General features: G+C 41.8%; 1 protein-coding gene across 2 annotated transcripts; it reads left to right on the plus strand.

Moving 5' to 3' along the window:
• The first annotated feature begins 2,142 nt into the window (after window positions 1–2,142).
• On the plus strand, window positions 2,143–10,854 carry LOC123991053 (protein CDV3 homolog). 2 transcript variants are annotated; one of them, XM_046292201.1, is made up of 5 exons: window positions 2,143–2,593; window positions 3,593–3,669; window positions 3,798–3,928; window positions 4,104–4,266; window positions 4,399–4,532. In XM_046292201.1, exons 1-5 carry the CDS (start codon window positions 2,387–2,389, stop codon window positions 4,454–4,456), a joined length of 636 nt encoding a protein of 211 aa, XP_046148157.1. In that variant the 5' UTR covers window positions 2,143–2,386; the 3' UTR covers window positions 4,457–4,532. The 2 variants fall into 2 exon arrangements, with proteins under 2 accessions (XP_046148157.1, XP_046148156.1); XM_046292200.1 differs by lacking the exon at window positions 4,399–4,532 and adding an exon at window positions 9,233–10,854 and having other exon boundaries at window positions 2,145–2,593.
• The last annotated feature ends 4,624 nt before the right edge of the window (window positions 10,855–15,478 follow it).

The raw sequence follows: 15,478 nt of genomic DNA on the forward strand, positions 1-15,478 counted from the left end.
CTCCCAAACATGAACCAGACTTGTGGAGGTCTACAATTTTTTTTCTGAGGTCTTGGCTGATTTATTTGGATTTTCCCATGATGTTAAGCAAAGAGGCACTGAGTTTGAAGGTAGGCCTTAAAATACATCCACAGGTACACTTCCAATTTACTCAAATTATGTCAATTAGCCTATCAGAAGCTTCTAAAGCCATGACATTATTTTCTGGAATTTTCCAAGCTGTTTAAAGGCACAGTCAACTTAATGCATGTAAACTTATGCCCCACTAGAATTGTGATACAGTGAAATAAGTGAAATAATCTGTAAACAATTGTTGGAAAAGTTACTTGTGTCATGCACAAAGTAGATGTCCTAACTGACTTGCCAAAACTGTAGTTTGTTAACAATAAATTTGTGGAGTAGTTGAAAAACTAGTTTTAATGACTCCAATCTGAGCGTATGTAAACTTCTGACTTCAACTGTAACAGGGAGAAGGATGGGGCCACTTCCTTGCGAAAACTCCTCATAGGTGCTAAAATGTTAAATATATTTATTTAACATTTTCTCATATTAGCTATGCTAACTCATACATAGGCTCATGCCATTTAATGTATTCAAACCATATGAATTAAAGCTATGACAAGTCTTTTGGCCACACAGGAGGCTCCTGTGGTGAGGATGGCTCAGAATAATGTCTAGAATAGAGTGAATGAAATGGAATGGCATCAAACACATGGAACCCATTTTTTTAGCAGTCCTCCTCAATTAAGGTGACACTGGCCGCCTGTGGATTTGGGTATTACAACAACAAAGAAGTTTGTATGACAAAAAAGGCTGTTTTTTCCCCCTCTTACCTCATTGCACACGTGATAGAATTAAGTGATATGGTCAAACGGACAGTAAAGTACTGCAATTATAAACAAATTCATTATGGTTAAGTTCTGTGTTCCTGCTGAATTTGTAAATGGAGGTTGTGATTATATAACTCAGATTTCAATGTGTATTCTGAACCACCTGTTCATACCACCTGTTTGCATGATGATGTGACAAGCCAGGATTTCAACCTTTATTCCAAGCCTTTTCATCACCTGACATCCATGGATTGTAGTTCTTCTTTTTATTTTTTTTATTTTTAAATACATGGTAACATGATCATCTTAAACACTTAACCATAATATTTATATTATGTTGGTGGATGTTACATTGAGAAAGGATAGCCTAGTAGAGGTTTAACACTTAGGAGAGCAAGGTCATTTTCCTCATTCTAATGCATTTTTGAATACATGGGTTGCATCTCTGTCTCGTGTCATACCATTATGAGTATTCTATTGACTTCTCAGCCATAGTGGCTCCAAAAACTTGAGCGGTGTCTAGTCATTCTTAACAAGGGTTAATGATTATTCAGTCTAAATTAACACTATAGTGGCATGTAAATATGATGGCATTCCTAACATAGGCAAATAATTAGCAGGAGAAAAAAAATTGACAACTTTTTGTCATCATTATGGTGTCACCAAATGTACTTTAGGGTAAATCCACTTGAATTCAGTCACTTTTTGACAGCATCCCTTTGTTAGGGCGGAGAGATATGTACAGTGTCTTGTCAGTATATCCATAATCTATGTGTGAGGTGACCGTGTAGGTCCTCAACACACAACATACGCTGGTGTGCCCCGGCCCAATAGTAGGCATAATTAACTGCTTTATGGGCAGCCCAGTCCCATGCTAAGCCCATAGTTTCATACAGTGGCATCCCACACGTGTTCCTTTAGTGGAAACCAGTAACACACAATATACATATTTTTAAGTGTGAACTGTCATTGAATGGGGAGCAGAAATACCTACGTTTTCATCTAAGGTTACATCCAGAGTGTAGACTACCACAGTGCCTGTACTGTAAATACTTGGAATGCTGGCTTTGAAAAAACAAGTAAACTCATAAATACATTAAATATGTATTTGTAAGTGGTTCTCTATTGTTTCATGATCAACTAGTCAATGATCAACACAATAAATGTATGCGTGAAGACGACTACAGTAGACCTCATGGTGTGGTACCAGATTATTACCGGGCTAATATGATAGGGTGGTCAAAAAAAGACATGCAATATAATTGGTTCTTCAGCATGTCCATTATGTTTCTCTTCATGTTAATCCGGGGCATTTTGGAGGGTATTGGCTGCACATCCGGTTCGCCTGTCAAATAGCAGTGAGCGAGCCGCACACCCCTACAATAATGTGGCACATTGAAAGACAGGCAGTCAGACAGTAGGTACATGTTCTTGCTCACGATAGAACGGGAGTTGTTGATTGCTCTGCTCGAATAGGAATTTAAACCCTCCCTATCAACTGATTTAAAGAGACGTTTTGACATTTGTCATTGCTTAGCATTCATTTCTGAAAGAAAATGGCGGATGTAGAGACTGGTGGTGCTGCGCCGGAGAAGAGCCTGGATGATTTCTTTGCCAAGAGGGATAAAAAAAAGAAGAAAGAAAAGGGAGGCAAGGGAAAGGAAGCACCATCTGGGCCCACACCAATTGTATTGAAAAAGAACAAGAAGGAAAAGGAGAAGTCCGGCACGAAAAATGAAAATCAAGATGCGCAGCCGGAGAAGGTAACGTTGGCTAGCCCCACGCCAGTCACGGTTGGCACATACTGCTGCTACTAGCCAAATCAATCTGTTGCTAACTAGCTAGCTAGTTTGCCTGCTAACAGTGAGGACTCGTGGCTGTTTAGTAATAAACCATGGCTGGCTAGTTATTATACTGGCCTAACACACGACTTCTGGAGATGCATATTTAAGGTTAGCTACCTTACTAACTAATTAACTAGTTCCTCAAACAGCAATCCAATCATTTAGAGCGCTGCTAGATAAGCCAGCAAACTCAACACTTATTCCAGACGGTGAGCAGACATGTCTCGATAATTTTAGGCCGCGACAGTGTCAACTCTCTCGATTGGTCAACGTTAATCAGCTAGGTAACTACGTTAACTGACTTAACTTTATCCATTTGGAAGATTAGTAATGTTGCAAGCTAGTTTGCACGATTCGCAATAGTAGATGCTTAGGCCTCTAATCTTCTCAGAATTTACAGATGGTTAGCCTGAGCAATGGGGACTGCAGCGGTTAGACTCAGAACATTTGTGCGGGAAATGCACTGAGAGCATAACTTACTGGTGATGTTAGTAACATTTGCAGCAGATAACGTTAGCTTGTTACCAAATGCACATTTTTATTATGATTCTGATAACCGCACAACAAGCCTAGGCAGCCGATAGTGCAGGTCTAACGTTAACTGTCCCCTCTGGGATACCTTAGCTAATTAATATCAGGGTGTCACCCTGGTGTGATTCTGTACAGAGCTTGTGACACTTATTCCAGAGGCAGTGTGACATGTTGTGATGACCGTCCCAAGTCAGGGTGTGGCCTGTATCCAGATCCTAGTTTCTAGTTATTTGGCCCCTTGACAGAAGTTCCTTTGCATGGTCAAATTTTACATGATAAATTGAGGTTGACATGATGACAAGCAAATGTATGAACTACGAAGCCGTGGATTGCTAAACCGCCAGTTAGTGGGGGGTGTAACTGATAAACTGTGTGCTCTGTCTGCAGGAGGACGAGGAGTGGAAGGAGTTTGAGGCAAAGGAGGTGGACTACAGTGGACTCAGACTGCAGGCTCTGCAGATAAGGTAAAACTGAACATAAGGGGGGACAGGGTAACATTCATTCAGTAGGCACTACCCTAATGACATGTTAAACATCTGTACTAGTGGCACATTTTTTTTGTTGATTGTGTTTTCTCTGGCGATTGTGGCAGTGACGAGAAGGAGGAAGAGGAGTATGAGGAGGAGGTCGGTGAGGATGGAGAGATCATCCTGGTCAGTGGAGACAAAATGTCTGGACCCTGGAACAAATCTGGTGCCCCGCCCCCAGCCGCTGCCCCTGTTGGTGAGTATACTTCTCTCCACTCTATGTATCACTTCCACATTGTCTTATTGTAGTGTGTATGCATGTGTACATGTATGTGGGTTACTCCAATAGATATTTTGGCAATTACTAATGATTAGGCTTGCCCTTTGTTTTCACTGACTGGTTTGCTTCATCTCTGCTTTTGTCTCTACAGAGGTGGAAGAGGTGCCTGAGTCCAAGCCTTCTGGGGTGTACCGCCCCCCAGGGGCCCGACTGACTACCACAAAGCGTGGCCCCAACCAGGGGCCCCCTGAGATCTTCAGCGACACACAGTTCCCCTCACTCATGGCCGGCTCCAAACATGTGGAGACACGCAGGTGAGTGAACCTCAACTTCAGATATCACTCATCTTATGCCTGTTGCATGCTTCCCAGGCAAAAAGTTTGCGCATGTATTATGACAGTTTTGTGATGTTTTTGTTCATTTTGCTGTCCGGCATGTTTTTTCAGCTGTTCGCGCAAACTAGGGCTGTCCCCAACTAAACAAATCTTGGTTGACCGAAGGTAGTCTGTTATGGATTTGTTTAAAAGTGTGTTTTTCCACAGGATCTGTCTGTTTTAATAAAATCAACTGTATGCATTGAGCTTGTCTGACGCTTTTTAAGATTACGGTTTGATGAAATAAGACAGCCTCAAGAGGGCGCCAGAGACCTATATATCCAGAAGAGAGAAACCTTTCTCCTCTCACTCCTGCTGGCCATTACTCTCCTGAAGTTCCTGGTAATAGGCTACACTACGTGAGGAGTCGGCTACCTTTCTAATGTGGAATGCCAATTTATCTTACCTGCGTGGCAGTTATGTGAAACAGTTTCATTTAATTTATAATAACCACTTCATATCTCAAATCATTCATGTGCTTAATCCAAATATAAAAGATACAAACCTAAAACTTAACACCTATTGTCAACTATGTGAAAATAGCCTACATAAAGCCAACAAATTAAAAACATTGCAGCCTGCAGGTAGAAAATATCCTGATAAAAATCCTATAAATCACATTAGATACACATGGCCTGTCTGCAACGAACTTGAAACATTGTATTAACTTGGGTCCGGCCTGCCCTCAGTTTCCTCCGCCAGAGAGCTCAGGACAGATGCAGCAGTAGAACATTTACGCATGGGATAAAGGTGCTCACTCGAGCTGAGTAATGGCACCTCAAATTTTCTACTGCTTGAGCTCCTGTTAATTTTATAGAATATTAGCTCAAAGTATTGTGGAGCTCCTGCACCTAAATATGAACAGTACCAGATACCAAAATAAGTACCGGAACCTATTTCAGTCCAAGTCTAGCACTAATAAGTAGTAATCAGGTAGGCCTATTTTACTACTTTTCCACTGGGTCAGAATGACATTTTTCCCTACTTTCTCATACTTGCGCTTCGTGGAGAAGTGCAGAGCGGTTGTCAAGGAAGTGAGTTTGTTTCCTACATGATGTACCGCCCCCACCTACCGTCAACCAATCATGTAAATGCAGAGCTGTACAGAGCCCTCTGCATTGTTACAACATTTGGGAGGTGCATGGGAATGCAGTACAGAGCTGTATTTGGCATCTGCATGCCTCTGGAGGCTCCGCAATTGCTTCGCACCCTCCAAATGGAGTCTCCAACCACATTTTCAGATCACGCATAAATTAGCTTTTAGTCTCCACAATGGATTAGTTCAATGAGGGGTGTGTGTACAATGCATTCGACTCGTTTTCAAAGTAGAGGTCGACAGACTAATTGGAATGGCTCTGCATGGGTAACGCTGCTTAGCTGTTGATGCTGGTTCGAGCCCAGGGAGGAGCGGAAGCTATACTGTTACTGGCAATACTAAAGTGCCTATAAGAACATCCAATAGTCAAAGGTATATGAAATACAAATGGTTTAGAGGGAAATAGTCCTATAATAACTATAACCTAAAGTCTTACCTGGGAATATTGAAGACTCATGTTAACCACCAGCTTTCATATGTTCTGAGCAAGGAACTGAAACGTTAGCTTTCTTACATGGCACATATTGCACTTTTACTTCTCTAACACTTTGTTTTTGCATTTATTTAAACCAAATTGAACATGTTTCGTTATTTATTTGAGGCTAAATTGATTTTATTCATATATTAAGTTAAAATAAGTTTTCATTTAGTATTGTCATTATTACAGATAAAAATCGGTCGATTTAATCGGTATCAGCTTTTTTGCTCACCCAATAATCGGTATCGGCATTAAAAAATCATAATCGGTCGATCTCTAATTCAGACCCCTTGACCATTTCCACATTTTGTTACATTGTAGACTTATTCTAAAAATGAATTAAATTCATGTTTTTCCTCAATCTACACACAGTACCTCATAATGACAAAGTGAAGAAAGGTTTTTAGAATAAATAAATACACAAATGCCTTATACTTTAGTATTCAGAACCTTTGCTATGACTTGAAATTGAGCTCAAATGCATCCTGTTTCCATTGATCATCCTTGAGATGTTTCAACAACTTGATTGGAGTCCACCTGTGGTAAATTCAATTAATTGGACATGATTTGGAAAGGCACACACCTGTCTAGAAACAGTTGAAGTTGGAAGTTTACATACACTTAGGTTGGAGTCATTAACTTGTTTTTCAACCACTCCACAAATTAACTATAGTTTTGGTAAGTTGGTTAGGACATCTACTTTGTGTATGATGTATAAATTCACTTTCACAATTCCAGTGGGTCAGAAGTTTACATACACTAAGTTGACTGTGCCTTTAAACAGCTTTTGGAAATGACAGAAAATGATGTCATGGCTTTAGGATCTTCTGATAGGCTAATTGACATAATTTGAGTCAATTGGAGGTGTACCTGTGGATGTATTTCAAGGCCTACCTTCAAACTCAGTGCCTCTTTGCTTGACATCATGGGAAAATCTAAAGAAATCAGCCAAGACCTCAGAAAAGAATTGTAGACCTCCACAAGTCTGGTTCATCCTTGGGAGCAATTTCTAAACGCCTGAAGCTACCACGTTCATCTGTACAAACAATAGTACGCAAGTGTAAACACCATGGAACCACACAGCTATCATACCGCTCAGGAAGGAGACACGTTCTGTCTCCTAGAGATGAACGTACCTTGGTGCGAAAAGTGAAAATCAATCCTAGAACACAGCAGAAGACCTTGTGAAGATGCTGGGGGAAACGGGTGCAAAAATATCTATAGCCACAGTAAAACGAGTTCTATAACAACATAACCTGAAATGCCGCTCAGCAAGGGTAAAGCCACAAAGCCCTGACCTCAATCCTATAGAACATTTCTGGGCAGACCTGAAAAAGCATGTGCAAGCAAGGAGGCCTACAAACCTGACTCAGTTACACTAGCTCTGTCAGGAGGAATGGGCCAAAATTCACCCAACTTATTGTTTGAAGCTTGTGGAAGGGCTACCTGAAACGTTTGACAAGTTAAACAATTTAAAGGCAATGCTACCAAATACTAATTGAGTGTATGTAAACTTCTGACCCACTGGGAATGTGATGAAAAAATAAAAGTTGAAATAAGTCATTCTCTCTACTATTATTCTGACAGTTTGCATTCTTTAAAAAAGTTGTGATCCCATGATGACATGATTTTTTTGTGAATTTTAGCCCTTTTTCTCCCCAATTTCGTGGTATCCAATTGTTGCAGTAGCTACTATCTTGTCTCATTGCTACAACTCCCGTACGGGCTCGGGAGAGACAAAGGTTGAAAGTCATGCGTCCTCCGATACACAACCCAACCAAGCCGCACTGCTTCTTAACACAGTGCGCATCCAACCCGGAAGCCAGCCGCACCAATGCGCCAGAGGAAACACCGTGCACCTGGCCACCTTGGCTAGCGTACACTGCGCCCAGCCCGCCACAGGAGTCGCTGGTGCGCGATGAGACAAGGACACCCCTACCGACCAAGCCCTCCCTAACCCGGGCGACGCTAGCCCAATTGTGCGTCGCCCCACGGACCTCCCGGTCGCGGCCGGTTAGGACAGAGCCTGGTCGCGAACCCAGGGACTCTGATGGCACAGCTGGCGCTGCTGTACAGCGCCCTTAACCACTGCCCCACCCGGGAGGGCCCAGACAGGGATTTTTTACTGAGATTAAATGTAATTTATGACTTCAACTGTAAGGTCCCACAGACAGTGCATGTCAGAGCAAAAACCAAGCCGTGCGGTTGAAGGAATTGTCTGTAGAGCTCTGAGACAGGATTGTGTTGAAGGCACATCTGGGGAAGGGTACCAAAACATTTCTACCGCATTGAAGATCCCCAAGAACACAGTGGCCTCCATAAATGGAATAAGTTTGGAACCACAAAGACTCTTAGAGCTGGCCTCACGGCAAAAACTGAGCAGTCGGGGGAGAAGGGCCTTGGTCAGGGATGTGACCAAGAACTCAATGTACTTTCTGGATATTTCTGGAAAACAATCTGACAGAGCTTGAGAGGATCTGCAGAGAAGACTGGGAGAAACTCTCCAAATACAGGTGTGCCAAGCTTGTACCAAAGACTCAAGCCTATAATCGCTGCCAACGGTGCTTTAACAAAGTATGTACATGTTTCAGTTTTCCTTTTCTTAATACATTTGCAAATATTTCTAAAAGCCAGTTTTTGCTTTGTCATTTTGGGGTATTTTGTGTAGATTGATCAGGGGGGAAACCAATTTAATCCATTTTAGAATAAGGCTGTAACGTAGCAAATTGTGGGAAAAAGTCAAGGGGTTTGAATACTTTCTGAATGTTACTGATTGACTAAAACAATCTCCGTTGACAAACAGCCTAACAACCAAACAATCAACCAGTTGACTAACTGGGGTCAACCGTAGTGCGCTCAACATTTGTCTTGAACAAAGTTCAATAGCCGAAGTCAACGCCCCTTCGTTGGTGACTGGTTATCAGTACTACTCTAAGTATGAGTGGGAACATGAAGTGTAGTCTCTCAGCGAGAGACGACTAATTTTCATGCAACGTTGTTGACTGCACCAAACATCTTAGCTAAATGTAAAATTGTGTGACTAAGACTTCCTTGGCCAAAACATCTAACTTAATGACACATTTCTTGATTTTATCTTGGATTAATTCTGACAATTTTGAGGAAGTGTTTCTGGTTGTTGCTTCGGTGGCTCGAGGGTCAAACAACCGTAATATTATTTTCTTGTTTTTCATGTGGTTGTCTTTAAGGGGTATACAAGCAGATGTCGTTTCGCCTAGCTGAGTTCTGCTAGGAGCAAACCAAACTAATGTATGTGGATTCCTTTAGACACAGTGTAGAAACTTTGTTTAATATGTCCAATGCTTGGGTTTCAGGGACAGAGAGATGGAGAAGACCTTTGAGGTTGTGAAGCACAAAACCCGTGGCCGAGAGGAGGGAGGCAGTGGCGCTTCCCTGCAGCAGTTGGAGCTTGGTAACCAGTACGCTATCCTGGGAGACAAGTAGTGGCCTGCACAGCCAGCGTGGTCTTACCCAGCTGCCAGAGGGAGCTGAGCTACAGCAGTGTACCTAACTACAGCACAGTCCTGACAACAAACACTGGTGTTGCTGCCACCATCACACTGGACCTCTCCTTCTCACGTACCACAGTACAATACATACAGTATACATACAAACACCTCACACAGTCAACCATATACACTAACACACACACACACTTTACATCTACAGACACTCCCACAATGTCAATACATTCATGTGTATATACAGTACATACACAAAGCACCTGGTTGGCAAAACTGAAAGACTACATCCAAAAGGGTTGTGGCAACGGGGATCAACTGAAACAAATATCAAATCTATATGATCCACCCATATGAATGACACTGCAGCAACAACAGCAAAGGCAACTTGTTTTTCGTGGGTTGTCTTTTGTGGATTGTATTCAGAGCAGCAGTGGTATGGTACAACTTCTCTCTGGACTTCAACTTTCTTTGATAAAGCCACAGAGGATCAAAGAAGACACAAAATTGGGCAAGATTAAATGGACTGTTGAGAATGGATATATTTTTTTTTGCGAGATCGTTATAACCCAAACTGCACATGGTTTGTAATTGTTGGGGTGCGTTATGGTTTGGGCACACGAGTGGAGACTATCTTGGTTGCATGGCTGTGGTGACCATGTTGAGCGGGGACTTTGCTCTTATTGGTGGTGAGTGGGGCAAACGCCAGCACTGCAGAAGAGAACCACCAGGCTCTTCCACTTAGAAACTTTGTTTTCCTCAAAGGGACTCCTACAAAGATCTGTGAACACGGGAGAGAAGTTATGGTCCTCATTCAGAATGACTATTTAAATGTGGCCTTAGTGTAAAGAGAGAAACTGCCTCGTCCTCTAGAGAGAAACTTACTGGTTGTCTCGCGCGCTGTTGCTTGCCTCCTGGATCGCACCAACCTCCCAAATTCAATAATGTAGTGCTGAGTTTCAGTTTGTCAGATTACCCCAACTGTCCTTCATATCCACTGTTTGACTTGCTCGCCCTTTTTTTATTTGATTATTAACATCGGCAAAACATTTAAGCTATTTTCTAATCTGAAGTCATTACTTTGGTAGATTACTTCTAATTTTTTTAAGCATTCTGTGGATTCGGTCCAGAGTTTTTGTTTTACTTAGAGGGCTGTTTCTTCACCATAGTTTTTATGTACTTACACCATTGTGTATAGGTGGGACAGAGGGAAGTAGATTGACATTGTTACAGGTGCAAAGACATTAGCTATACTCGATGCCTGTAATTGACCGCAGTAAGTATGGCCTGTCATACTGCTGTCCATTTTTTTGTATTACTTAGTTCAGTTGGAAAGAGTTCAGATCCTTTGACTTTATCCACATTTTGCTACGTCACAGCCTTATTCTAAAATTGATTAAATATTATCATCAGTCTATACACAATACCCCATAATGGCAAAGCGAAAACGTGTTTTTAGAAATTTTAGCAAATTTATAAACATTTACATAAGTATTCAGACACTTTGCTATGAGACTCAAAATTGAGCTTAGGTGTATCCTGTTTCCATTGATCATCCTTGATGTTTCTACAAATTGATTGGAGTCCACCTGTGGTAAATTAAATTGGTTGGACATGATTTGGAAAGGCACACACCTTGACAGTGCATGTCAGAGTAAAATTTTGGAATCACTAAGACTCTTCCTAGATCTTCCCGCTCAGCCAAACTCAACAATCGGGGGAGAAGGTCAGGGTGGTGACCAAGATACCCAATGGTCACTGATAGAGCTTCACAGTTCCAAGATTGTAGCGTCATACCCAAGAAGACTCACGGCTGTAATCTCTGCCAAAGGTGCTTCAACAAAGTACTGAGTAAAGGGTCTGAATACTTATGTAAATGTGAGTTTATTTTTTCCCAAAAAATCATCTGTTTTTGCTTTGTTATATGTAAATTTATGGGGGATAAACAATTTAATCCATTGTAGAATAAGGCTGTAATGTAACAAAATGTTGGAAAAGTTAAGGAGTCTGAATATCTACTGAATGCACTGCATCTGTTTGCTTTCTCTTGTGCTCATTGCATTGCTTCAGTCCAAGGCATTGAAGTTTGCCTTGTTCTGCAGCATGGAACTCACCCATTTTCCTCCCTCCTCCCCATAGAGATAGATGCCCTCAAAGGTTGTTCCAAAGATATGAAGAATATTATTTCAGCACTTATTGAAATGTTTGTAGAGCAGGTCTATGACATGTAATCGTGGTCCTGGAGAGCTTCAGTCAGTGGCTGCGGTCTGACTTTTTATTTTTGGGCTCCAAACTACCTGATCTGTTTCCTCTAAAGAAACAATGAGGTTATCTCAAAGGTCAGGTGGTTTAGATGAGAATAAGAATGTTTGCATTTTCTTAGGTTGAACAGAGGGTTAGAACTAAAAAAGAGCTGGAGTTCATTTCTGTCAAAGCCAATCGAAAGGAGATGTGGAGGGCAATGTAACACATTATGCAGCCTGTGGTCCTCTGCCAAAACATTGTGGGTGGAAGTAGTGAAAATGTCTGAGGACTTAATCAAAGAACAGTTTAACAAAAAATAAACAGTGATCCTTGTGAAGGGTGTCCTGCGAGTTCTTAACCTGAAAGTAGCTGTTTTACAGGTAAGCTAGATGTTCAAATAAAAGGACACACTGAGAAACCAGTCTGCATAAGTATTGGCAACTGGTAAGTACTGTGTTTCAGTAAGCACAATAATGCACATGGTCTAATAAATTATATTTTAGATCACCATTTTGGGTTGAGCCTTAAATGTTATTACAATTTAAAATCGGATGAAGTTCAAGCAACACTTTATGCTCAGGAGTTATTTTTTGGGACAAATATTTGGTGAAATAGGTAGTGGACTGGGCACATTTATGACATCTGTCCAGAGACCACAGATTTTATTTTGTCCCAGCACTTCATTGGCTTCCTTTCGTTGTCTCTGTCGCCACAACTTCATGACTACTGACCACAAATAACTAGTTATAAAGAAGAAGAGGCAACGAGAAGAAGCCAATTGGAATTAGGAGTACCAGGACCTAGCCAAAGACTGCTACAGGTGCAAACGATATGCAAGTCTCTGGCTTTCATCAGGTGCAAACGATTATTAAATATTAGCTGACATTACTCAACTCCACATTATCAACTGGGTGGTTTGGGCCAGAGACTTACATATATCAAAGCTGTGATATGCCACGGGTATGACAAAACGCTTATTTTTACTAACCAATAGTGATAGTGATAAGGCACCTTGGGGGGTTGTGGTATATGGCCAATTTACCACACCCCCCCTTTGGCCTTACTGCTTAAATATACAATGGAGTTATGTGGGCAGACTACTTCTGACTACATCGAATCACTGTCAGTAAATATTTGGAAAAATGTCAATTTCATTAATGGACCATGTACAGTGCCTTCTGAAAGTATTCAGACCTCTTGTTACTTTACTACCTTATTCTAAAATGGATTAAATAAATCAATCCTCAGCAATCTACACACAACCACATAATTGCAAAAGCTAACATAGTTTTTAGGGACATTTTTGCAAATATGTTGAAAACAAAAATATCTTATTTACTTAAGTATTCAGACCTTTTGCTATGAGACTTGAAATTGAGCTCCGGTGCATCCTGTTTCCATTGATCTACAACTTTCTACAACTTGTTTGGAGTCCACCTGTGGTAAATTCAATTGATTGGACATGATTTGGAAAGGCACACACCTGTATAGTGCATGTCAGAGCAAAAACCAAGCCGTGAGGTCGAAGGAATTGTCCGTAGAGCTCTGAGACAGTATTGTGTTGAGGCACAGATCTGGGGGAAGGGTACCAAAAATGGTCTGCAGCCTTGAAGGTCCCCAAGAACACAGTGGCCATCATTCTTAAATGGAAGACGTTTGGAACCACCAAGACTCTTCCTAGAGCTGGCTGCCCGGGCAAACTGAGCAATCGGGGGAGAAGGGCCTTGGTCAGAGAGGTGACCAAGAACCCGATGGTCACTCTGACAGAGCTCCAGAGTTCCTCTGTGGAGATGGGAGAACCTTCCAGAAGGACAACCATCTCTGCAGAACTCCACCAATCAAGCATTTATGGTTGAGTGGCTAGACAGAAGCCACTCCTCAGTAAAAGGTACATGACAGTCCACTTGGAGTTTGCCAAAAGCCACTGAAAGATTCTCAGACCATGATAAACAAGATTCTCTGGTCTGATGAAACCAAGATAGAACAGTTTGGCTTGAATGCCAAGCGACAGTTCTGGAGGAAATCTGGCACCATCCCTACGGTGAAGCATTGTGGTGGCAGCAGTTGTTTTTCAGTGGCAGGGACTGGGAGACTAGTCAGGATCGAGGGAAAGATGAACTGAGCAAAGAATAGAGAGATCCTTGGTGAAAACCTGCTCCAGAGCGCTCAGGACCTCAGACTGGGACAAGGTTCACCTTCCAACAGGACAACGACCATAAGCACACAGCCAAGACAATGCAGGTGTGTTTTCGGGACAAGTCTCTGAATGTCCTTGAGTCCCAGCCAGAGCCCAGACTTGAAACCGATCGATCGAACATCTCTGGAGAGACCTGAAAATAACTGTGCAGCAACGCTTGCCATCCAACCTGACGGCGCTTGAGAAGATCTGCAGAGAAGAATGGGAGAAACTCTCCAAATACAGCTGTGCCAAGCTTGTAGCATCATACTAAAGAAGACTCGAGGCCGTAATCGCTGCCAAAGGTGCTTCAACAAAGTACTGAGTCTGATCTGGTCTGAATAGTTATGTAAATGTGATATTACTTTTTAAAATGTATTTTTTATTTGATAAATTAGCAAAACATTCTAACAACCTGTTTTTGCTTTGTCATTATGGGGTATTAGGTGGGGGTGGTAAAACAATTGAATACATTTTAGAATAAGGCTGTAACATTACAAAATGTGAAAAAAGGCAAGGTGTCTGAATACTTTCCGATGGCACTGTATGTTTGTCTTGTGAAAGCAAGATTTTCTTTGGGTGCTGAAATCTGTTGATGTGCAGGCCTAAGTGGCCACACACTCAAATGGACCTACAGCTTGTGTAAGATTCCATCATTCACACACAGTAGATAGGCATGGTGTAAACCACCATGTTGTCAACAAAATGCTATCCTCAATGCTTATGTTGTATTGTGGCTGACCCAATTTGTGGAAATGCAGTGATCACCCATCGTCTTTAATGTTGTGATTCACAGACACATGATGACCATGATTTGAATGCTGCAACTGAGGCGGAATGATGTCAAGGCAGGTCAAATCATGACATCAGTGATCTTCAGGTTACAAAGTCAAAACTCTACAAAGATGATTTTTCCCTGTCTGAGCTGGGGGGGTTTTGCTCCCAGTTGTCTTGAATGCACAGAAGTCTTGAGATTTCCGAGCTCCAAGTTGTTTTGAACTCAGCATGGGACTCCGAGTATGACTGGACATCAGTGGAGGCTGCTGAAGGGAGGACGGTTCATAATAATGGCTGGTACGGGGCAAATGGAATGGCATCAAAAACATGGAAAATGTGTGTCTGTATTTGACACCATTCCACAGATGCAGCTCCAGCCATTAACTCAACTCCTCCCCAATTAAGGTGCCACCAACCTCCTGTGCTGGACATGGAAAGGATATTTGTGACGACTTAAAAGGGATGCAGAAGCACACCAGCACCCAATGTTATGTTTATTCTAGGGCCAACCCTCTAGCTACCCCTTATTCCACACTATGCCCCCCCCGTCACTCATTTTCCCCATGTTTCTTCCTTCACTTGTTCTTCTCCTGATTTAACAACATCTAGGCTACTGTTGTTGCTACCCTACCGCTCTCCTGCTTATGATTGGGTTCAGACTGAATGCAGTGGTAAATGGCCTAGTATTTTTTATATTAAACCTACCTCACACATCCAGTTTTTCCAATTGTAACTCACCCACCAAAGATCACAGTATGATGTTTTTACATTTTGTGTTATTTGTGCTGGTCTAATTCCTAAAAAGGAAAGGCAGAAGAATCCTTGCGCTCTCGGATAGTAATAATAGTTCATATGGTGCTCCTCACGAGATCCAGGTTGTATCACAACCGGGAGTCCCATAG

This window comes from Oncorhynchus gorbuscha, linkage group LG12 (assembly GCF_021184085.1).
Source record: "Oncorhynchus gorbuscha isolate QuinsamMale2020 ecotype Even-year linkage group LG12, OgorEven_v1.0, whole genome shotgun sequence".
Taxonomy (NCBI): domain Eukaryota; kingdom Metazoa; phylum Chordata; class Actinopteri; order Salmoniformes; family Salmonidae; genus Oncorhynchus; species Oncorhynchus gorbuscha.

What these genes read in the sequence shown, in the direction of transcription:
- LOC123991053 (XM_046292200.1), top strand. Translation starts at nt 2,387, where the DNA reads ATGGCGGATGTAGAGACTGGTGGTGCTGCGCCGGAGAAGAGCCTGGAT. An exon ending in AAGATGCGCAGCCGGAGAAG is followed by an intron (nt 2,594 to 3,592) that starts GTAACGTTGGCT and finishes CTCTGTCTGCAG; the next exon opens with GAGGACGAGGAGTGGAAGGA. An exon ending in CTGCAGGCTCTGCAGATAAG is followed by an intron (nt 3,670 to 3,797) that starts GTAAAACTGAAC and finishes CGATTGTGGCAG; the next exon opens with TGACGAGAAGGAGGAAGAGG.